The sequence below is a fragment of the Pangasianodon hypophthalmus genome, chromosome 18 (genome assembly GCF_027358585.1).
Source record: "Pangasianodon hypophthalmus isolate fPanHyp1 chromosome 18, fPanHyp1.pri, whole genome shotgun sequence".
Lineage (NCBI taxonomy): Eukaryota > Metazoa > Chordata > Actinopteri > Siluriformes > Pangasiidae > Pangasianodon > Pangasianodon hypophthalmus.
Genome location: NC_069727.1, coordinates 7,591,415 through 7,615,723, shown reverse-complemented (window position 1 = coordinate 7,615,723; position 24,309 = coordinate 7,591,415). Strand labels below are relative to the sequence as shown.

The 24,309-nt window shown below is 38.5% G+C and overlaps 2 protein-coding genes and 1 non-coding gene across 4 annotated transcripts; all 3 read left to right on the top strand.

The window, feature by feature from the left end:
* Positions 1-1,295: 1,295 nt before the first annotated feature.
* On the top strand, positions 1,296-7,414 carry ankrd16 (ankyrin repeat domain 16). Of its 2 annotated transcripts, none has more exons than XM_034312997.2 (7): positions 1,296-1,781; positions 3,141-3,361; positions 4,651-4,693; positions 5,372-5,480; positions 5,581-5,742; positions 5,844-5,922; positions 7,158-7,414. In XM_034312997.2, the coding sequence occupies exons 1-7, from the start codon at positions 1,447-1,449 to the stop codon at positions 7,319-7,321; spliced, it is 1,113 nt and encodes a 370-aa protein (XP_034168888.2). In that variant the 5' UTR covers positions 1,296-1,446; the 3' UTR covers positions 7,322-7,414. The 2 variants fall into 2 exon arrangements, with proteins under 2 accessions (XP_034168888.2, XP_034168887.2); XM_034312996.2 differs by having other exon boundaries at positions 3,141-3,367.
* trnay-gua (transfer RNA tyrosine (anticodon GUA)) lies at positions 2,202-2,288 on the top strand. The gene is given in 2 exon segments: positions 2,202-2,238; positions 2,253-2,288. It is a non-coding gene; the product is annotated as a tRNA-Tyr (tRNA).
* Positions 7,415-9,523: 2,109 nt separating the features above from the next.
* gdi2 (GDP dissociation inhibitor 2) lies at positions 9,524-24,246 on the top strand. The gene is made up of 11 exons (XM_026923063.3): positions 9,524-9,682; positions 16,217-16,324; positions 17,148-17,247; positions 17,541-17,675; positions 18,433-18,631; positions 18,739-18,870; positions 18,980-19,079; positions 21,381-21,552; positions 21,659-21,803; positions 21,905-21,959; positions 22,662-24,246. Exons 1-11 carry the CDS (start codon positions 9,638-9,640, stop codon positions 22,815-22,817), a joined length of 1,347 nt encoding a protein of 448 aa, XP_026778864.1. The 5' UTR covers positions 9,524-9,637; the 3' UTR covers positions 22,818-24,246.
* Positions 24,247-24,309: the final 63 nt, after the last annotated feature.

Here is a 24,309-nt window from a genome sequence, read left to right as displayed (position 1 = left end):
GACACCTTCAAGCCAGACTTAAGTATGCCCAGGACAACCTGGAGAAAGATTATTCATACTGGAAGCGTGTCTTATGGTCTGATGAGACTAGACTAGAGCTCTTTGGCCACAGAGACACTGCTTACGTTTGGAGAAAAAAGGCAGAGGCATTCAACCCAAAGAACACCGTCCCCACAGTGAAACATGGTGGTGGGAGTATTATGCTGTGGGGATGCTTCAGTGCATCTGGAACTGGAAATCTTGTCAAGGTGGAAGGGATCATGAATAAAGAAAAATATGTGGATATTTTGAAAGAAAACCTTAAGCAGTCAGCAGTGAAACTAGGTCTGAGTCGTCGCTTCATCTTCCAACATGACAACGATCCTAAACATACATCTCTTTTGGTGAAGAACTATCTCCAGACGAACAAGGTGAATGTCATCGAATGGCCTGCACAAAGCCCTGACTTAAATCAAATAGAAAATATGTGGGGTGACCTAAAGAAAAATGTCCATGCCAGAAAACCATCGAATCTGGAGGAACTTGAGAGATTCGCCAAAGAAGAATGGGCCAGGATTCCTCAAATGAAGTGTCAGAGACTTGTTGACGATTACACCAAACGACTGCAGGCAGTTATCCAGCAAAAAGGATACACAATTGACTATTAGAATGTGGGGGGCTAATAATTTTGACCCTGGTAGTTTTTGTGTTTTGTGTAATATTTTCATTTCTGTGTGGAATATAAAATAATGTAAGCATCCAGAATAAAACTAGGATGTCTAAAAAAGCTGTGTTAATTTTTTTTTGCTCTGGTTAAAAGCACTTTTGAAATACTTTTAAAACAATGACTATTTTGTAGGGGGGCTAATAATTTTGTCCTCAACTGTATACAGACAGCTAGCTAGATAAAGCTATAGATGACACACACACACATAGCGCATATATATATATATATATATATATATATATATATATATATATATATATATATATATTTATATATACATATATATATATATATATATATATATATATATATATATATATATATTTATATATTGATGTATATATTAATATACTAATTGTATTATTAATTAATATATATTATATATTAATTCAATGATTATACAAAGGATTAAACGCACAGGCTGTTGTTCTTGACTGAACAATAAATAAAATGAAAAGAAAATCATGTAAAGTGTCACTGCAGTCTTCTTGTGGCTAGTTCCCTGTTAGCATGTTAGCACAGAGGGCACATCTCACATCCTCACATGGATCCGTTAAAAGTCAGCCATATTGGTTTAGTTTGAATAGAAATTTGCGGCCATTTTCACTCGAGTGTGTGGATGTTGCTGCTTGCTTCACATATGACAACAAAAATATTAAAACCCAGAAGAAAAGTCGTGTGCCGTGTTTATGTGAATTATAATACCGGCTACATGTTTGTGCTAACACTATAGTTTTAAAATGGCTGACGAAAACATATCTAAGCTCTTAATCAAGTTGACTCAGGATGGACATCTGTGTAAGATTAAAAAACAAATAGAGGAAAGGAGCGTAATTAAACAGTCTATAAATGCACATTTTGGGAAATCTGGAGACACTCTGTTGCATTATGCTGCCAGACATGGACATTTAGATATTGTGAGGTATTTTGTTGAAGACTTGAACATGGACGTCGAGCTGCACAATAATGACTACAAGCGAGCTTTACACGAAGCTTCTTCCATGAGTCATGAGCAGTGTGTTCGCTACCTTATCGATAAAGGAGCAAAAATTGACTGTCTAAAGAAGGCAGACTGGTAAGTTAAACGTTATAGTGATTTTCTGAAGTTGATGAAACCTGTTTTTTCATTGCTTTTCGTGTACTAGTGATGGGAATTCTAGATCTTTTCAGTGAGTCAGATCATTTGGTTCAGCTCACCGAGAAGAATCGACTCCCAAACGGTCATTTTCAAACCGGACAAAATTTGCGATATTATGACAGTCATTAATCTTCTTGGATTATGTATGGCAAAGATTTTGAAAAGAGGTTTCCATGGAGCCATTTTGATTAAATTACACTGCAAGAATAACGGTACTCTCGCTACCAAATCCGCTGATATGTGCGAGTCGACTCTCGACGTTTCATTTAAAAGAACCGGCTCAGAGAGTTGAGTCATTTGAAAACGATACAGCACTGTGTAGTGTGATATGTGGTAATGTAGGCCTACCCAACATGCCCTTCGATAGCTCAGTTGGTAGAGCGGAGGACTGTAGAGGTAAAAGCTGACATCCTTAGGTCGCTGGTTCGAATCCGGCTCGAAGGAGGCAATGTTTTTCGCCAACTTCATAGTTTCTTTTTCTTACACGGACCATCACTAATAAAATATAAGAGCCAATTAAATTACGAATAAAGTCTTTGTAAATATCGCATCAACAACATCCACTTCAACACCAAGCACAGGTACTGTATATCCTAAATATATCACAGTGTTGTTGAATTGTCAGATCTGATTTGGAAAGGTGTTGATTAATTTTTCATAACAGCAGCTTTGATAGTAGTGCTGCTTTAAATCACAGGTTTATATTAATGCACTCATTCTTATAAGTTATCTTTTATTTCGTTCAGAGCTAAATCTCTGGGACTTGTATGCTGGACACTGTACATAATCTAACCTAATAATAAACTGATTAAAAAGGTGCTGTTGTTTAACAAAGAAAAATAAATTTTGCTATGGTTAAATTTTCTGTAAAGAGACATTTATTTAACATTTATGTAAGGAGTCACTAGTGTCAGTGTTTTTTAACAGTCAGTAAGTTTTCCTGCACAGTTTCTTCAGGACAGAGGTCTCCACGCTTTGTGTTTTCTCAGTATCGTGACAAGCTGCTTTTTTGTGTTATTAAAAAGAGAACAAACGTGACTGGTGAAGGAAGGACTGTTTATAGCTATCATAGATAACAGGAGATAACAGGAACTTATTTTGTGGCCCTTCCACAACATTAGATGTAACTATAAACTGATAAAAGTATAATGTGTCATTCTTTAATAAATAAAATTTAAAAATTTGCTGAAAAAGGCAAATTCTTATGGTATAAGAGGAATAAAACATTTTGAGACAAGGAGTTATTGGAAAATTATCAATTTACACAAACATCTGATTTTAGAAAAATCTTTTCAGGACTCCTCTTATGATGGCCTGCACGCGCCACAACTTTGAAGTTATCAAAGTGCTTCTGGAGCATGGTGCTGACCCGACTCTGCAGAATAAAGATGGCTGGAACTCATTCCACATTGCATGTCGAGAGGGCGATCCAGCTGTGATAGAGCACCTTCTGTACACCAGGCCGGAAGTGTGGAGGACAGAGAGCAAGACACGCCGGACTCCTCTACATACTGCTGGTATTGGTTATGTATCACATGCAGAACAGCAAATAATCCACTCTATCGGAGGATTAAAGCATAGATTTGTACATCACTATGCCAAAAATGAACATTGTATTAGTACATTAAAGAACCATGTGCTTACGATTATAATATAATTAAATAAGTAGATACATGTGACACCATGGCAACTGACATAAATCAGTTGCATAATCATTTCTAACGGCTTATTCTAACAAACATCAGCTCTCCAAAAGACTGCTTTCATTTATTTTGATGACAAGTTGGCATAACACATGAGTCAAGTGATTTAGGGTCAGAGAAATTATTCATAACTCATTATGGGGTCATGGCATTGCTATCAGTATTAGTAAACATTGTATAAGCAGAAATAAAAAGCTACTACACTATATGTGTTATACAGCAGACTGTCATGGCAATGTTCTACCAAGTGCCAAGGAGACACTGCACAGCATCTTATAGAGCTGCTCACTGATGTTTTTTGTTCCATGTATTAACCACTGGATTGCCGAGCTATGTCACATAATCTGTCTATATTGTGTGAGTCTGATATAGTAGAACTGAGTTAGTCAGCCTGGAAAGTGCCATAACAACCGAATGACAACAAAAAACTACATAATGTGACTGTGGTAACCCTAGTTGATGGGGTGAGGAATGAGGATACAGGAGGATAGGGATGGAGAGAGTGGAGCTATTCCAGCTCTTTTTATTAATGGACAGCGTCCCCCACTGTTCAGCTTAATTTCTGCTCAGGTCAGGGCAGGTATGGTCAGCTCTGTCTCTCTCTGGGGTCTGGCAACCTAGTGATGAGGGGAAAAAACACGTGAATAGACAGATGTAGACAATCACTGGTTACCCGCTCATCCTTCGCGACTCTCGCTCTGCTTCACAGCTGGTGCTTGACCATACCCCTGCTGCCACAGTGACCTATACATTGTCAACTTGACATTAGAATTGAAGAAAGCATTCTTTATGTTAGCCAAGGCTAATTGGAATAAGCCTTTATAAATGTTTATGTAGGTTTACATCAATGGTCATGAAGCGTTTAAATAGGTGCCATGTAACCCTATGAATTATTATGATGAATGATTACTCTTAAGTAAAGTCTTACCATTACCTGCTCTTTAAGCTGTCTACTTTTCTGTGGAGTGCTCTTTTTCCGGATAAAATGAGATATTCAATCCAAGTAACTACCACTAGCACTATTTAACAGTTGGATAATAAATGTAACACGATAAACTTTTTTTTTTTTTTTGCCTAATTTTAATTTAATGCTTGTGTTATAGCTATGCATGGCTGTCTGGAAGTTGTCAAGATTCTTCTTGAGAGGTCAGTGGCTGATATTGTATATCTGTTTGAGATATGTTAAGGCTAAACAATATGGACAAATGATTATTTTGTGATCATACTGCTACATATTGAGAAGGCAATATGTAAGGAATAAATCAAGACAGAGCGGTGTGGTACCGGTAACTCTACTTCTCGCAAGTCACATCACACCACCCAGTTGTGGATTAATTTCCGATAACAGCACAAAGTTTTTGTTCCTCTTACTCCACAGCAGTATTCCAACCATTATACTTTTTTAATTGTATGACATATATGAAAGTATGACACGTTGTACTTTTTAGTTTATAGTAACGTTTAATGTTGTGGAACATTCACAAAACTTAGTTCCTGTTATCACTTTTGTTAAAACAGCTATAAATAGTCATTCCCTCACCAGTTTCTCTTTTTTTCTCTCTCTCTTGAAGTTAATAAGACAAAACTGCAGCATGTTACCAGGAAAATGCACAGAGCAAAATCCCCTGTCCTGAAGACTGTCCCATTTCAGAAATCTTAAAGTTACTAACACCAGTACTAACACTGGAGACTCCTTCCAAAAGCGAAAAAACGTCTCTCCTCTTAGAGCTGCCTTTACTTGTGTTAGATGATGTACATTCTTGTGATTTACACAAATTCTGAATGTACAAACAACTGAATGTAACATCATCTTTTATCATCCAGATGTGATTATAAGCCTGACGAGAAAGACAGCTGTGGAGTTACACCATTCATGGACGCTGTGAGAAATGGACATCTGGGTGTAGCCAAGCTGCTGCTGGAGAAACACCAAGTAAAAGACAATTTGATTGGTAAATTTAGCCGAGCCTCAATTACTAAATAAAAATATAGTTAATTAAGTGTGTGCGTGTGTGTTATTTTTTCCAAAACAGGCCTGTCCAACTGCTGTAGATATTCTGGGAGCACAGCCACTACATCAGGCCTCTGTAACAGCCGAAGAAGAGGCACTGCGTTTCCTCGTACACGAGCTTAGCATTGACGTGAATGTGAGAGCCACAGCATTGGAGCTTACAGCTCTTCATTACGCTGCTAAGGTCAAGTCTTTTTCAACAATTTCTAAAATAACGGACAAATTTCCATATGAAATGGAAACCTCTACAATCTCTAACGGTAAGCGGTCTGGTCTATTTTTCAGGAAGGACACACGAGCACCATAAAAACCCTGCTGCAGTTAGGTGCTGATCTTCATGCTAGGGATAAGAAAGGACGGTCAGGTAAGAAGTTTTCACACCGAGATAGTTTGGTGAAGTCCGCATCAGGAGTTTGATCCTTTGTGACATTGAATCTTTTTCATTCTGTTTGGTTGATTTCACATTGCATTGATTATCGAGCACACCACAAGCATCAAGCGTCAGTTTTTTTCCCTCCCCATTGTATTGTTTCTCTCCCTTTTTGTTTTTTCACATTCTTTTCCATTTTTTTCTCCCATGTATTCATCCCTTATTTGCTGCCAAAATGGGTTTTGGTTTGGATTTGTTGGTGCATCAGGCACACATGCATAATATATATTTTTTTCTTTTTGTTAAAGTTTATTTTAATTTTTTTCTTCTGCTTTTGTTTTTCTGTTTCTGTTTGTCCTCTCTTAAGAGTGGCTGTAATGGTCCATTATTGTCCTTTGAAAAGACAAAGATGTTTAAGAAATTTGGTGAGATGTACTGGACACTTTGTGTTGGTTTTAATGGAGTTTTATCACTGTTTGGCATACAACGCATTTTTATTATATTATATATAAGGAAATATAGGAGATTATATTGGGTAACTACCGGATAATAATATGTCAATATTGCTAAAAGTTTCAGGTCAATAATTTCTATGATTTTCTGATGTAGTTCTCTCTCAGAGCTAGTACCATTTTTCTAGACCCATTTCTTTTGTTCATTGGATTGATAAAATATTTATTTTGTTATATATTTTATTTGCCAGTTCAAAGAAAAAGAATAAATGCATTTTGCTCTGTGGTTTTTGAGTACATGAACAGTCGTATATTTAATTCAGGTTACCACAGTTCAGAAGTTATCATCCAAAAGGCCAATACTGGAAGTGAAACTAGCTTTACCATGGTAATACAAGCACTCGGTATCTTTCATGAGCTCATGAGAGATACCGGTTGGTGCAAACCATCTTCCTCCTGTTGCTGAACAATGGTTCACTTGGAAGAGGACTGAGATCACTGATTTTTGTAGCACCAGGATTCTGCTGTTTATTGAGCAAATAACAAGAAGCATAGCTGTTAAAAATGGCATTACATCATCTGGCCAAGTAGCATAACCTGGTAAAAACCTTGTTGAATCCCACAAGCTTTCATCTGGTTTTGCAAATAAGTCAGATAAGTTGACGATGTTTGCAGGTACACAGGCTAACATATGTCTTAACTGTAAAAAAAAAAAAAAAAAAACTACAAACTTGTAAATTGTGAACTTTAAATCATTCTCTGTTCTATAATTCCCAGCTTTACACATGGCATGCATCGGCCAGCATGCGATCACAGCAAGGACCCTGTTACGGCTCGGACTCACAGATACAGAGGACAACACGGGCACTACAGCTAGACAGCATGCCAAGAAACCAGACATAACCAGAGTGTTCGAGACACCTGAGGAGCCAGAGCCTTAACAAGCAGCTATCCAGATAAATCATATTAAATTATAATACTAAAGCAGTTCTGTGCAAATATATTTGAAATAAATCAAGCACTTCTGTGTGGAATCATTTTTTTTGTGTTTGGTTTGTTAACTACCTTCTATTAAAATGACCTTTAAGTTTTGGGATGAAGTAAAAAGCATAAAATTGTTACTGGAGATAATGCAGAATAAAATATAGGCATAGATACTATATATAACCCATATTTTGTTGTTTTCTCTGCACTTACACACTTGATCCAACTAATCAGCCAAATAGCAAGCCATTTTCATGAAACCCCTGTAACAGGGTGCAATGAGGCTAGAGGCCCCATACAAATCAGTTAAAATTAATGTAGAATAGTTTAAAAACAAACTAAATGAGACACAGAATACAGTACTGACAAGCTATCATAAAGCAAAACCTGTGCAAATTACATCAGATTATAAATACTAAAGAGAGATCTGATGCATAAGATAATTACTTATCATAGTATAACAGTAGATGGCATGTGCTGTACTTTTGCTTTAGCAGTAAAATAAAAAAATTTGGAAAACACTCCATACATGTCTGAGTACAGTATTTATATATTTGAGACTAAAAATTAAGGTGTTAAGGCTTCAACAATGCACCTAAAGAATGTCCATGAACAAAATGGGGTCATCTAAAAACTAATTTGAAAATAAACTGGCAAATGTAAAGGAAGGAAAAAAACACGATGGGGTCTTCTGCTACAGGGAAATAACCAATAACAGGCCCATGTGAAACATGTTACAAAGTGTTTTATTTCACTTATTCCACAGCAATTTGCCAACACAAAAATTTTTTTTTGTCTATTAAAGAATGACATTTATAATTGCATTTATTGTTATGGAATGTCCATGAAGCAAGTTAGTTCCTATTATCACATGCATTATAGCAGCACTGGCCTTTTTTCCCTCTTGAAGTTAGTAAGACAAAAAAAAAAAAAAAAAAAAAAAAAATGCAGCTTCTCATTTCACCAAGGAACCATAAAGCCCATGTCAGAAAACTTAAATTTACAGTTTTACCCATGAAAGTTACAAAGCACTGATACTGGAGACTCCTTCCAAGAATGTTCAGTAAACGCCTCCACATAGAAACAACTATTCGTTGTTTTTAATCCATGTATACTGTAAGATATTTCAAGTTGGTTAAACTTAGAAACAAAAGTTGACCTCAGCTTTATTTTTACAAGAACAATGGTACACAAGCTTTAACACTGGCTTGAGAATGCATTCTTGGTATGAAACAGGTTCTAAAAAAAACTGTAAGAATAAAACTGCCTAAACAGCCATTTTATCAAAACTAATATCCAGGTTTCTCCGATGTTTTACAGAACTAGGAGAAAGGTAGATAAGCATGACAGAGAGGTATAGAAAAAAGTAAGAGAGAGGAGAAGGAGAGGCAAATGGAGATTGAATGAGTGTGAGAGAGGGAGCTTGAGAGTAAGAAAGGGGATGGAGACAGAGAGAAAAGTGAGGCAAACAGAGAGATGGAATTAGTGAGGGAGAGAGAGGGTGATAGAGTAAGAAAGGGGAGATGGAGAAAGAAAAGAAGTGAGGCAAATAGAAATGGAATGAGTGAGAGGGAGATCTGGAGGGAGAGGGATAAGGAGGGATAGGCCATGCACAATGACACAAAGTAACAAAGCTGCTTGTAATTACTTGAAAGCTTAAGGTGTACTCCTGAGATCAGTCTATAAATGTTACCTCAGCAGTTTGTTTCTAAGTTTGTTCTCCACCATACAAGTACCTGTTATTTTGTTTTGTTGCTGTAGAAATGATAAAATATTGGAAAGTGTGCACTAATATAAACGTGCAACCAGCACTATTGTGAGAGCTGCTGTTACAGAAAATTAATCAACACCTTCTGACCAATCAGAATTGAGAATACAGCGGCGCTGTGTTTAATAGTAATGGTTGATAGTAGTGTCCTTTCTCTCTCTCTTTCTCTGTTTTGGCACAAAAAAGATCCTGTTCAGCCTTCTACTTTACTCTGTTGACTAATATTAATTAATATTAATATATTATGCAGTTTCTGGTCCTTGACGAGAAAAAAATATCCTCCAGCGTAGACACGTGGCTCCGCCCACACGCACAGGCCCCTCCCACACGCACAGGCCCCTCCCACACGCACAGGCCCCTCCCACACGCACAGGCCCCTCCCACCCCGTTCATCCAGCCTGTTTGACGTTCCACCGCTTCTTTCATTTCCAGCTTTGCCGCTAATCTCCATTTTCTTCTTCAGGCCCGACACACAGGAAAAGGGGATTAAACTCGTGAAGCAAAAATGAATGAAGAATACGACGTTATCGTTTTGGGAACTGGACTTACGGTATAGACTCATCTTGATAAAAGCTAATACATTTTTTATCTGCTTTTCCGGATGTGAGTTGTATCTGTAAAGAGGCAGAGCCTGATCAGCTAGCTACTTAGCTGGCTAGTTAGCTAGCTTTGGTACAATTCCAAGTAGTTGCACGCTCACTATCTTAGTGCACTGTATAGGATAGGGTTGTATATGATTTATAGTGCACTATATGTCGAGTAGGGAGCAATTTAGGATTCTGCCCTACTCCGTGCTAACTTGGTTGTTTCTCTGACTTCGCCTTGCTAAGTAGCGCCAAACGTATGGTTAGCCTTTTTTCCGGTTAGCTAACTCATTTGTATTCACTTGACGGCATTGCGACTGTAATAAGTTGCTTGTCTTTTTGTATTATAAGAATTTGCCACGCAAATGCTGTGATATTTCACTGATCATTCCAAGCTATTAGCTTAATTAGCTAGATAATGTAGCTCTCTGGCTAGTTATTAACTGTCGCTAGCTGTCTAGGTGGCTGGGTAGCTGTAATCTCTCCCCGCGCGAACTGAACGCCAAGCTGTACAATATTGAGTTGTTTAAAAAAAAAAAATGAAGAGCTAATAACTGTTATTTTGTGGTTAGATATATATCAGCATTTGAAGTGAAAAAGCGCACGAGTGCACAGAGTAGCTCGCGCATGTGAAGTTTGCAGGCAGTGTGTGTTAGCTCCAGGAGCTAGCCTCCTCTTCACCTCCGCCTTTCTGCTTAATCTCAGTAAATAACAGCTAATTTCCTTTGGGAGGAGACTGGTTTCGCTCCTTTAATTGTTGATTTATGTCAAAGCAGTGCTTATAGTCAAAGCTAATTAATTGTTTAACAAACCCTAGTAAATAACCGCACCCTCATTTATGGAGTTTTAACTCCTCATACTGTTCATCCAGTCCTGTGTAGTAATAGTCCACATAGTTTTGTGTGTGTACGTCAAAATGTAAATGACAGAAACGTCATTTCCGGTTTCATATAACTTAGAACTTTTCCAGCTATGACTTAGGTTATGAAACCTTCCTTATTTAGACTGAATATAGCAAGACATAGTACAATCATCATCATCATTCATCTGCAGTGACTGGGTCAGGGTGGTGGAGGATCTGGAGTTTATCCCAGGAACACACACACGCACACACGTGTTCATGCACTTAAAATAGCTGGTTCACCTACCAGCCTGTTTTTGGGAGGTGGGAAGAAACCAGAGAACCCAGAGGAAACCTCCACAGACGTGAGGAAAACTGCGCTCCATGTGAAACTCCATACAGACGGCGCTACCCGCTGCACCACCATGCCATGCTGCCCTCGTGATATATACTGGAAGATATTTCACTAGAGATTCTCTGATCCCTTTTTTTTTCTTTTCCATTTTATAACATGTTTCTGATATCAGATCTCTGTGCACTGACTGCTAGTCATGATATTAGAGCAGATGGCTAATATCTAATCCAATATCTATGAATAGCTCAACAGTGAAACTGTTTGCAGTTGCAATGCGTTATATCTTGATGTCTTTGACACACACACTACAGGAATACAGCCTCCCATCCGCCTTTAAAGTTTTTCCAGACTGTAATGCTCTGCTGGTTTTATACCATGTTTCCTCCAAGTTTCTGCAGCAAATATTGTTCATGTGCAAGATAGGACATATTGTATTGGTCAACATTATCATTAGATCCGATCAGGAAATGTGTCAAATCTGATCTGATACGGATCCGGCGTTGGACCATTATCGCCTTTGCTTCATGTTTAGTGAAAGTTTTGTGCAGCGATATTTTTCATGAAATTGATTTGGAAAGAATCAGTCGGATTGGGGCAGTGGTGGCTCAGTGGTTAAGGCTCCGGGTTACTGATCAGAAGGTCGGGGATTCAAGCCCCAGCACCGCCAATCTGCTACTGTTGGGCCTTTCGCCCTCTCTGCTCCAGGGGCACCGTATTATGGCTGAATGTGCGCTCTGACCCCAACTTCCTAACAATTTGGCATATGCAAAGAAAAGAATTTCACTTTGCTGTAATGTATATGTGACATATAAAGGCTTCTTCTTGACTGTTTTGTGTTACTTTTAGATTGAGTGGAATTTCTTGTCAGGTTCATAAGAGGGTTGATTTTTGCGTTGAAAGAAATCACTGGGATTTATTTCATGCACAATATATGGAACACAATATATCATGGTCGATATAGACATATCAAACAACACAAATTTGTTTTTATAATTTTAATAACAGCAGAAAAAGTCTAAGGATTCAGCTATAATAAAGCAGACATAGCCTTGTTAGTTGACTGCATGTTCCAGTGGTTCCATTGTGGATCTGGAGGCATGAATAACAAAACCCTGAGTGATATTCAGGAAACGTTTAAATGCCAGGCTGGCTTTGCAGAGTGCAGCACAACTGAACAGGAAAGAGGAAGTTGGGAATCGGGTGTGAAGCGTTTGCTATAGGTGCTCTGCATAGTAGTCTCAATAGTACTCAGAAATAGGCACGGCCATGTATTGGCAAGGAAATGAAAGTGTGGCGTGTAGTTAGTTCTGCAAAAGAGAATTTGTTATGCTGTGATGCACAGACTTCAACCCAGATTGTTTACTCCTCACAAATGAATTATATATTATAGTAGAGTTCAGTACAATCTCACTAAATTGAACTCGTAGCCTAATTAAGCTGTCTTAGTTAAAGGAGCCTTTTGTGCTACTATCATTATCATGTTTTTCTTTTTTGTTTTCCTTAAAGCATTTTACGCTTGCCAAAAACGTTACTGTAGTTTGTCCTCTCTTGTATTCGTTTTCTTTCTCCTCTTTCAGAGAGCTCAAACTGCCATGATTGCTGCTTGTCTATCATATAAATGAATAACATGGAAGCGCTTGTTTCTCACGTCATAGTCCAATACAGAATGCCAGTTGTCTGTAACTTCAGTGAGTGGGATGAACTGAGTCATCACTGAAAAGAAAAGTCTGAGTGAGTGTTGCGCTGTTCAAGAAGAAAACAAGAGAATGAGCAGAGGAAAGAAACTGCAGTTTTCAAAGCAGCAAGCCTTGGCAGAATTGCGACACCATGACAGCATGCTGACATTTGGGACTGGCTGACAGTCAGACAGGCAAATATCTGAGTCTCAGCAGGCAGCCAGCGCCATCAAAAAGGAGCCAGAATGTCAGTTTACCTGAGACAGCATCACTTTTTCACGTGACTGACTCAATCTCCCTTGACTGAAAAGTCAGGTGTGTATTGCATGCAGTCAGCTGATTTTTTTTTACTGGCGTTCTGTTAACATTTAACTCCTCCAGAACTTCAGTGCTGCACCGAGTGCACCACCGCAAGAAGGTTCCTCTTGCATAACTTTCTCTCCTTGTACACTTGACATATCAAGTGGTGATAGTGCCAGATCCTGATTTATTATAGTCCATAAAGTGTTGGACATGAGCTTTTAGCTTTAAAAAAGCTTTAACCTTTTCTCTCTTTAGTGGAAAGTAATTCTAATGTGGCTCTAATTCTTACTGTTCTACACATTTTAAATACCTATAGATCATTATGCTTTATTACAGTCTGTACCACATTGCTGCCGAGTTCTCGATTCTGACTGGTTGGTTGATTAAGGTGTTGGTTATTTTTCTATATGTGTTATTATTTTTATAGTAACAACTTACACAGAGACATGTATGTCTGATGCTCCACATTAACAGTTTTCTATTTATTTATTTATTTAGAAGTGTAGTTGTTGATAGAGCTTGTGAGGAACTGTTTATTTAGCACTTTTGGAAGGAGTCTCCAGTATCGGTGCTTTGTAACAGTCGGGGTAAAGCTGTAACTTTTCCTAACACTTTTACTCTAACTTTTTTTTTTTCCATTATTATCAGCATGTTTTTCTTATTAACTTCAAGAGAGAAAAAAGTTGATAAGTGGTAAGTGATAACAGGAAATAACTTGACTCAGAATTATGGTTAATTAGGAAAATATTATGCAAAATGTTCTACCAAAGAGCTAAGACTTTGTATTTAAGCTGTTCGATCTTAACGAGGCTCTATCTGAATGATTTATTAAATGCAGGTACAGGGAAATGCAGGGGCAGATGCACTCTCTAACGCTTAAAAAAAAAAAACTGACTCGCTCATAGATAGCATCATTTGAAAGACAGATGTATAAGTTGCGTGTTACAAGTGTCTAATCAGTGACCCTGATCTAGAGCTGTGTCTTAAACGGCATATCATGTGGTAGATTCTTACATTATATGCTTGTAATTATGTATTACCTAATGTCTTAAAATGGATACTAACACTGTCCACTAAATAGAAATAACAAATTGCCACACAGTATCTTACATAGTTGTGTTTTTTTTAAAAAAAAAAAACCCTTTTAAATACTTTTTTGCTCCTATTTTGCATCCCAGGCAAAGTGAGATCTGTGAAACATACCCACTCTTATTATAATGCTGGAACAACTCGCCATTGTCAGGGTTTATATATAAACTTATATTAAATGAGTCTCTTAAATTAAGTGAGTGTAATCTCAGTAGCTCAAAAACAAGGGTTGTGTCTAATGTCAACTTAAATCTCATGACCAATTTAATAAAAAATAAAGAGGAAAGTTTAGGAATGAAAGAAATCTATGGCTCTAAAAATGACCAGATATCCATATTGTACACAATTAAATATTGCGCCTAATATTTGAACAGTTCGCTTATGTAAATAAAAAAATCTGTGTTGAGCGGGTCTGCAGGTTGATTTCCTTTCAGTGCGTAGGGCAGGCTGTGACTCCTCTGGCATCATTTGTTCATCTGAAAAATAATAGTGCACTAGGGTATATTTTACTGAATTTCCCAGTGTGAACACTCTGCTCACATTAAAGCTATGGCCTTTACCAGTTAGATCTAAAATATAAATTCGAACCATTTTAAATTCTCCTCCTTTGATTTTTTTTTTTTTATTTCTGCATAACACATTGCAGAGCACATTGCTTTTGACTGGCGGTTCACATGAAGCCTCCCACAAAAACACTGTGATTGATTTTTATTTGAAGCTTTTTAGCTGCAGCTGCATTGCATTTCTAGGCACTGAGAGCAGAAAAAAAGAGCAAGCGGTTGTAAATGAGGACCTGTGGCAGTGGAGGCTGGTGGTGTGTCCACGGGTGTGGCTGTTTTTGGATGAGAAATTGGCCTGTAGTCATGGGATGGGGCTTGGGATATTCTGGTAGGGAATGAAACCAAGAACAACATGCATGACTATTCCACAGTGAAGTTCAGTCTGCTTTTTCTCTGATGGACCGCAGCAGTGCATTTCTCCCTTTTTAATGTAGAAAAGATTGACTTTGTCCACTTTACAAATGAAAATAGTGAGTTTTTGTTTTTTAGCCGCGTTACACTTCAGCGCTCTGAGAAATAAGCTCCATTCAGACCTGTGGCTTGACTCACTTCCTTTTTAGAGGAATCATCTGGCTCTTATTTGCATGCCAGCAGTGTATCGGAAAACAACTTTGGATGAAGTTAACAAGTAGGTATGTCATAGTTGAGCACGTCTGTGGTGTTGTGGATGGGACGTAATGTACGTGCCATATAAAGTCCACTTCATCACATGATCTCTATAACTAGAGTTAATCGCATTATGGACTCAGTAGGTGGGCAAACATGCATTTTTTTTTTTTTTAAACATCCCATGAGTGCTTATTTGTTATCTTGTGGTCATGCTCAATACTTAGAGGTGTAAGTCATAAGAGCAGGGATTGAGTAGTGTAGCAGCAACGCTGTCCCACTTCTAAAAAAGAGTGATGCTTTGGTATTCTTTCCCATCAGCTCTGCTTCACACATGCCATCGTTTTTGTCTCCTTTATTTGAAATATTTTGCCACCCATTATTTTCTTTTTTCTGTATTAAGTCTTAATTACTCAACTTGATCTGTACTAGTGATTCTTAAATCTGTAAATGCTCTGTTGTAGCAACTGTCTTAAGATGCAGTTAATTCGATGCAGTTTTTTTTTTTTTTTTTTTTTTTTTGGAAAAGTATAAAACTAAAATGAAGACAGGTTTTTCAACCATTAATCACCTTTTTGGACAACTTTTTGACACTACATATATTTCTGTAATAGTCAAATAGGAAACACAACAAGACGTGGCTAATCAAAGTACCATCTTATGGAGTGTAGAAGTATGAGTAATTTGAATGCCATAGACTGCTTCGACTGTTTATTTCTCACGCTTCTCAGCTGAAATTTGAGACTCCGAGATTTGTTGTAGGATGCCAAGTGCAGACACGATGACGAAACATGTGTATGTTTGACTGCCAATGCAAAATATTTGATGGAATCTGCCGTGTTTGGTTTATTATCTCCTGCAAGGTCACACAAGACAGTCTTAGAACGTACACAGTTTTCGCATGTTATCCGTTTGTAAATTGTAGCCCTGAAATAGCCGAGTGTCATGGTAATGTGTTTAAACTCATCTCCTCTCTTTGTTCAGAAGCAGAGTAGACCTGCCTTTACAGAATACACTGTTGTGTCTGTGTACAGGAGCTTGTGTATGTAAACGTGCTGTGTTTCTCACAGGAATGCATCCTGTCAGGGATCATGTCTGTGAAGGGAAAGAAGGTCCTGCACATGGACAGGAACTCGTACTACGGCGGAGACAGCGCCTCCATCACCCCTCTGGAGGACGTAAGTCCATTTAATCACTCAAAAAGCTTTAAAGGCAGCTTCCGTTTACATTTATTCATTAGGCACATGGTTTTATTCAAAGCGTTCTAGTGTTCTAGCTCTTGATCAGTAGCTCAGAGTTCCAGAAACTGACTGGATTTTATTTCTTAACAAGAAATAATATTAATATTTCTTGTCACTGGTGATGTTATTCACAACCTCAAAATAATGATTTTTTTGCCTGCCACAAAATGTCATTTGATTTTCTTGCTGAAATTTTAGGCAGGGCTTGGGCAGGGCAAAAATATTAAACCAAGTTGTTTCACATCAACTTACGCAAGTGGGCTATAAAAGAGCATCTCATGCTATGAAGGAAGACTGCATTATCATTTCCATTTTATTATCTTCGGAGTTATAGTTCAGCCAAAATCTTAACATCGGGACAGAAAATAAAGAGAGGCTGGTGAGAGACTTTTTATAGCTTTTGTGTTAACAGGAACTCATTTCTCTCACAGACATTCCATAACATTAACTGTATCTACAAATGCATAAAACATGTGACTTGCCACTCTTTAATAAATAAACATAGTTAGCGTTGACATACTGCTGAGGTATACGAGGAGTAACAGTTTCGGACATGCTGTTTTTGGGAAATGGTCAACGTCAGGGTGGTAACAGTGCCTCCACTTTACGTCGGTTGACGTCACACCACCCCACAATTGATTATTTTCCTACAACAGCAAGCCCTATCATGTTGTATTCCTTACTTGCTTCATAAATTGTTTATTTAATGTTAATTGTTAATGTAAGCAGTGTTTATAAAGTGCTCCCCTTCCTCTCTCAGCTGTACAAGCGCTTCAGCTTGCCCGGTACCCCTCCAGAGTCGATGGGGAAAGGTCGTGACTGGAACGTGGACCTCATCCCCAAGTTCCTCATGGCAAACGGTAAGAACAAAGCAATGTCAGAGGAACTATAGTTATAAGCGAACAAAAAACAAGTCATGATCTGGAAATCTGTGTGCCAAATGCTGCAGGCTTCAATAACTCTGCTGATCCTGTTGCCTAGCAATCAGTTGTAATGTAGCACTTCTGCCAGCTCGCTGATCATTCACGCCTCAAGTGATGGGAGAATGTTTTGTGATTATGTTTTTCCTATCAGTGTTTCTGTGCCATTGATAATTAATCTTATTAATGTCATGAAAAGGTTCTGTTTATTTTGTTTTGTGTGTGTGTTTTAGGCCAGCTTGTGCGCATGCTGCTGATCACACAGGTGACGCGTTACCTGGACTTCAAAGTGATAGAGGGCAGCTTTGTCTACAAGAAGGGCAGCATCTACAAAGTGCCCTCCACCGAGACTGAGGCTCTGGCCTCCAGTAAGTGGGCTCTGAAGTTCTGATATTGGTGGCAGAATCCTGTTCTGCCGATCATACATCGCAAAACAAGTGCCGTCACAATACTAAAAAACCTGAGGTTAGAACTAGGCTTAACAGGTCATTAAATAACCATCTAATTGTTTGCATTATTGTTTCCATTTGAAATTCACTGTTTTGGACCGGACACAAAATATATAGTCCTAAATCTAATTTTACGTCGTAATATGAGGCTTTGGTGTGGCGATGTAGATTGGCGGGCATGAGGCATAGTCTGCAGTAATGATGCACCCAATCAAAACCAATATTTTACTGTTTTTATACTCAACATTTGCAATTTCAGAGTTCCTCTAGTAACCTAATATAAATCTGTTAAAACATTCATTTTCAAAGCATTCTTCTTAAAGGATTCTGTAGAGTGATATTTTAAATGGCTCTGAGTACATGCATGTCATTTATGCATACTGTTTTTTCACGTTTTTGTTTCATGAAAACCCTAGCACTAGTCAGGTGTGATATTTGATATTGGTTGATTCTGTTAGGGAAGCAGAAAACATGTTGCTTGGATTTTGTGATTTCTTGAAGTGGGTTTCTGAAAGTTTTAAATATTGGTACTTCCCTTTTTTGTATGTGGAACACTAAATTGTGGTTATAATCATATTGTTTACAAGTTAAGTGCACTGCAGTTCCTCTTACACTCCTAATCATAAGGTGTTGCTCTCTCATTCAGTCACACTCATTTCTATACAATACTTTTCAGGCCTGATGGGGCTGTTTGAGAAGAGACGGTTCCGGAAATTTCTGGTTTTCGTAGCCAACTTTGATGAGAACGATCCCAAAACTATGGAGGGTGTGGATCCCAAAAAGACTACCATGCGTGAGGTTTACAAGAAGTTTGACTTGGGGCAGGATGTCATCGACTTTACAGGCCACGCCATTGCACTCTACCGCACAGATGAGTGAGTTGTCTTTGCATACAGAAATGAATTAGTGTTTAACAGGAAACTGGATGTTTTCTTTTGATGTTAAGTGTGTGATGATTCTCTCATCCTCTCTCTCTGTCTAGTTATCTGGATCAGCCCTGCCTAGACACAATAAATAGGATTAAGTTGTACAGTGAGTCCTTGGCGAGATATGGGAAGAGCCCCTATCTTTACCCACTGTATGGTCTGGGAGAACTGCCTCAGGGCTTTGCCAGGTCAGCCTCTCTTCTATCGTATACACAGGAATTTTAGTTTAGTGCTTTTGAAAGCTGTAACAAACATTTTCACCTCTCTGTATAAATTGAACATGTTTGTGTTTTACAGATTAAGTGCCATCTATGGAGGAACCTACATGCTCAACAAGCCAATTGAAGAGATCATTGTAGAGAATGGCAAAATAGTGGGCGTCAAATCTGAGGGAGAGGTGAGGAATTAATTCTGCGTGCACACTGTGGGTTGCATGACTAATTCTGAAAGGTAGTTAACTACCTTTTAGAATGACATTATTGCTCACAGCAAACTGCACTTCAATTAACAGTGATAGACAGGCAGCAAATTACGTTACATCCAGCTTCAGTGATTCGTTTAGGCTACTTGGTGAATGGTGAGAATATATAACTCAGTGCAATAAATGTGCAAAATTATAATTCTTTGTATCATATTACACCATGTAGTGGTGTACAGATTCTTAAAATGCACTCATGTAGACAACCTGGCAGCTCAGCTGAAATAGTTGATTCTGGAACTGCGCATGCACAGCACTGAAGCTCATGTCCGTAAAGAGAGTCATCCTTATAGCTCTATGAGCAGCCTTCCTTGGAGGGAGGATGCTCCATCTACAGCAGCTTGTGGGAGGTTTTCCCATGCTTATAATAACCTATTAGTTGAACCACACCATGCTCAATTCCTCAGTAGCGCCCGAAAGCTAGATTGGATCGGAATCTGTCAGCTGCCATGAATAGTGAAGAGCAACCTGCTGCACTGAATGCACATTCTTGCACAGCGCTAGTCATGATAGAATTCACTATGGCACTGTGCAAGGATTTTATTTAAATCTTATTTAGCTTCAAAGCACAACAAAAATAACTGCAGGAGGAATTCCATTAAGTGCCATCTATGGAGCAGGTGGATGTGGAACTAAAAAAAAATAATCCTGCATTTTTCTACACTTTATACAATTTAATATGAAAGTGATAACATTCCAGTAACGCAAAAGAAAATAAATAAAAGTCTGTTCCCAGCGTAGTCTTACACAATGAGCATTTGACTGTAGAATTATTTTCATATAGTCTAAAATATTTCCAGACTAACAAAGTATATTTATCCTGTTTCTTTACTACCTGCTTCACTGTTTTTTTTTCAACCACCCTGGCTAGTAAACATCCCCATAACAGCGACTAATGAATGTGGTTGTGGAATCGTCTATACTTGTTCTGATAAGAAGTTGTAATAGTCTAAATGTATGCAGTCTGTTGTGTAATTTGTACACATCCCTGTTACTTTTGTCTAAAATGTATTTCACAATTGAAATTGAGTACAAGTACAAAGCCAAACAAAATGCAAGTATTATCTAAACAGTGCAAAATAGCAAAGTGGCATTGAGTGTGTAGTGCAGGAAGAGGCAATGAGGTAAGGTAGCAGTAAAGTGCAAGTCACATGCGAATACAATTAGGCATGATGCAATAGAAGTAGAAGTATTTGTGCAGGGAGTAGTGAAAAAGAGAAGTGTGTGCAAACTGTGTAAGATAGTCTTGAGTGCAAACAGCAATTGGGGTGTTGGAGGAAAGGGGATTAGCGCTGTTGTGAGGGGTTCTGAGATTGACTGCTGAGGGGAAGAAGCTGTTCCTTAGCCGGCTGGTGCGATAATGAAGGCTCCTGTGGCACTTCACAGATGGGTTGGGGTGAGAGATGTCCTTGATGATGCCTTTTACCCTCTGTAGGCAGCGTTTGTGACAGATGTCTTCGATGGATTGTAGCTGGGCACCAGCAATGTGTTGGGTGGTTTTCACTGGAGGGCCTTCCGTTCGGAGACTGAGATGCAGTTTGTTGGTATGCTTTTGATGATACAGCAATAGAAGCTCACTATCATCAAGTAGTTATGTGAGCTTTTCTCTGATGCACCTTCTTGATCAGGGTGGAGGTGCTGAGGCCCTGGGTGAGGTCCTCAGAGATGTGGACGCCCAGGAACTTGAAGGAAGACTTAAAGGTACCTCAGCTCTGTTGATGTAGTCAGGGGTGCATGTGACTCGTCTTGGTCCGCTGGTAGTCCATGATGAGCTCCTTGGTCTTCTGGGTGTTGAGGGACAGGTTGTTGTCAGCACACCACACCACCAGGTGCTGGACTTCCTCCCTCTAGGCTGTCTTTTCACCGTCGTTAATCAGGTCTACCACCATGGTGTCATGTGCAATTATCAGATGCCTGATGCAGCACCTGCATATCCACATGATCACTGACTTGTTACCAGTGTGCAGCATTTCTGTTTTATTTCTGTGCTGCACTGTAGTTTGTCAGAATCAGAACCTTTTATTTGCCATGTACGAAATGTACAAGAAAATTCTTTATTATACAATACTGTGTTAATATGGAGTAAACAAATGTCAGAAGTACAATACATACAATACAGTTCAGTGCAAAATGTAATACGCAATACGTCACTAATGAATAATTGGCATGGAAATGGTACGATTTAAAATCTGTATGTCTTGTATCTTTGTATGTGTTCAGATTGCCCGCTGTAAACAGCTGATTTGTGACCCCAGCTACATCATGGACCGGGCCAAGGTCGTCGGCAAGGTGATCCGAGTCATCTGCATCTTAAGCCACCCCATTAAGAACACCTCAGACTCCAACTCTTGCCAGATCATCATCCCTCAGAACCAGGTCAACAGGAAGCACGGTGAGGCACACAGGAAGTGAAGTTCATACAGTCAGTGGTATGGGTAGGTTTCATTTTGAGGATGACTCTTTTGCCATTGATTTACAATGTTTGCTCTTCATTGCAGATATCTACGTGTGCATGATCTCGTATGCACACAACGTGGCAGCGCAGGGTAAATACATCGCCATCGCCAGCACCACTGTGGAGACTAACGACCCTGAGAAGGAAATTAAACCAGCTTTGGACCTGCTGGAGCCTATCGAGCAGAAGTATGTGTTTTACATGTGACTTAATATCCTGAAGTGATATGATGTAGTGGGAAAATACAAAATGCTCCCTGTTTATATTTCTCCTGTTTGATCCTCCACAGATTTGTGAGCATCAGTGATCTCTATGCTCCAACCGACTTGGGAACTGATAGCCAGGTTAGTCTGGTGGAAAGTTTATTTGGCCTTCTAGTTGATTATTGTATGCTAATTTATTCTTCATGAAGTAGTCACAAATAAAAATGTTCAAAGTCTTGAACATACTATAGGGCAGGGGTATTTGACTAAAACTGATAAACATCCAGTTACATAGAATTCCTTGCTTATAAAAGTCCGGATAAGCAACTAACATGACTGAATGACAGCAACAGTTACCTTTTAATGATTAGATTGTGGCTATAAATAAGATGCATCAGTTTGGTTGGTTTGTTTCACAGTTGTGCTTCACATTACTTTTGACTAGTGCCATTGACTCTAAACAGATGAGACACATTTATTTTGAATTTGATGTGAGCGGATAAACAAATACTTCTCTGTACATTCTTTAAACAGTCTGTTTTCAACTCTCCCCTTATTGACATAATACCATACAGCTAGTCTAATACCATGCAGCTAGGCTCTGGTCTGATGAGCTGCCTTCAGCTAAAAAATGCAAGTGTTTGGACAAGCCACAACACAGGATCTGCTACAGAAGTTGAGCTAGAGTTGAGTGTTCAGAAACTAGAGTCATTTTCAGGCTTTTTTTTTTTTTTTCTTCTTCATGTTAATTGGTTCTGCAATATCAATATCCCCACTCTCCACCAGTTGACAACTCCTGCTCTAGAGTTTAATGAACTCTATATGCCCTTTGTTTGACTCCAGATCTTCATCTCTCGCTCCTACGATGCCACGACCCACTTCGAGACCACCTGCGATGACATCAAGGACATCTACAAGCGTATGACTGGCACAGACTTTGACTTTGCCGAGATGGAGCGCAAGAAGAACGACATCTTTGGCGATGGGGGTGACCAGTAACTGAGCTCTTAACATTGTTGAATATCAGATATTCAGAGGATGGTAATCTTTAAGGAAAAAAAAAAAAGAAAATTTGGAAAAAAAAATGGTAACCAAAATGGGCTAGCTGATTCTCTCAAAAGAGTTTTTTTTTTTTTTTCTTTCCATAAAGGAATTTCATGTATACAGTTACAGATTTAGCATTTAAAAGGGGAGATGGGTCAGGCCGTCTGCTTTGTATAATCAGGTTATGAGACATATTGCACTGATTGTTGGTTGATGTCCTGTATTCAGTTGCCATCATTGTGTTTTCACCCTGTTCACACAGGGAGGGCATTTAGTCCAAAGATGCCAAATCATCGGATGTTCTCAAGTGATATAAAGGCACAAGTAACAGAGTGAATTAAAAACAAAGAAGCAGAAGTATTTTTTTATAATTATGTACAAAAACTTACAGATGGCCTCTCAAACAGAGGTGTCAAAAGTTTGCTTGATTTTAAGCTGCAATTACCAGCTTTTAATGCCAACCTCATAAGATTCAATACATTGTATTTTCTTACAGATTGGTGCTTTTACTAGTTACGGCAATGTAGCTAGCAATATGTCCAAACCTTGCTTTGCAAATGTAAGGGACGTGTCAAGAACACCAAATTCATATAACCTCTTCCTTTAATAATGCTTATCCAATCGCTGATAATATAAACATTTATACAAATGAGGATTATATATATATACATAATACAAATGAAGACTTTGGCATAACTGTTAATAGGGATGGGAGTCTATGGGGGTTTTGCAGCTTTTGCCTTTACATCTCTGTTAAGAGGCAGTGTGTGATTCTTGGGCCACTCATATACATCATAGGTTAATAGAAAATATACTTAAATGATTAGCTCCAACCTTCCTGAAAATTACACATTTTTTGCACATTTTAGTTTGTGTGGCAATTATTACCTTCAAAAAGCCTCTAGCGTCTGTAACTGACTCCAGGTTGGAAATGAGCAATAAAGTAGTGCCAAGAGGGTTTTTAGAAGAGGTAACATTTGCTCTGTATTGATCCTTTTAAAAGCAGTTTTTCAGTCATTCTACACCCCGTAGAAGCCTTTTGGAGGTAATTTTTAAAACACTAAAGTGTACACAAAATGTTTTTGATGAAAATGTCAGACTTTTCTTTAACGTTAGACTATGAAGCTGCTTGAACACTGTGCTCTTATTTTAGCAGCCGAGAGAAAAAGCTCTTGAAAACACATGAGAAAAGTGGCCTAGTTCTCCTTTATATCTCTTTTGCTTTAGAAAGGACCAAATGTCTACTGCAGTATTGACATGGCAGGGGCCCTGTGCAAAATGTCACCAGTGTTTTAATGAACGGAAGAACTGTGCTGAGCAGATGGGGCTCATATAATTTCTGTACTGCTTAAGTAAAAACATTAAGTAAAAACGTGTGAAATCATGGTTTGTGTTTTTCTTCAGAAAGGGAGATTTAATGCATTACACAAATCACTGCAAATCTAAA

What these genes read in the sequence shown, in the direction of transcription:
- gdi2 (XM_026923063.3), top strand. Translation starts at nt 9,638, where the DNA reads ATGAATGAAGAATACGACGTTATCGTTTTGGGAACTGGACTTACG. An exon ending in TTTTGGGAACTGGACTTACG is followed by an intron (nt 9,683 to 16,216) that starts GTATAGACTCAT and finishes TGTTTCTCACAG; the next exon opens with GAATGCATCCTGTCAGGGAT. An exon ending in GACTGAGGCTCTGGCCTCCA is followed by an intron (nt 17,676 to 18,432) that starts GTAAGTGGGCTC and finishes AATACTTTTCAG; the next exon opens with GCCTGATGGGGCTGTTTGAG.
- ankrd16 (XM_034312996.2), top strand. Translation starts at nt 1,447, where the DNA reads ATGGCTGACGAAAACATATCTAAGCTCTTAATCAAGTTGACTCAGGAT. An exon ending in GTCAAGATTCTTCTTGAGAG is followed by an intron (nt 4,694 to 5,371) that starts GTCAGTGGCTGA and finishes TTTATCATCCAG; the next exon opens with ATGTGATTATAAGCCTGACG. An exon ending in GGATAAGAAAGGACGGTCAG is followed by an intron (nt 5,923 to 7,157) that starts GTAAGAAGTTTT and finishes TATAATTCCCAG; the next exon opens with CTTTACACATGGCATGCATC.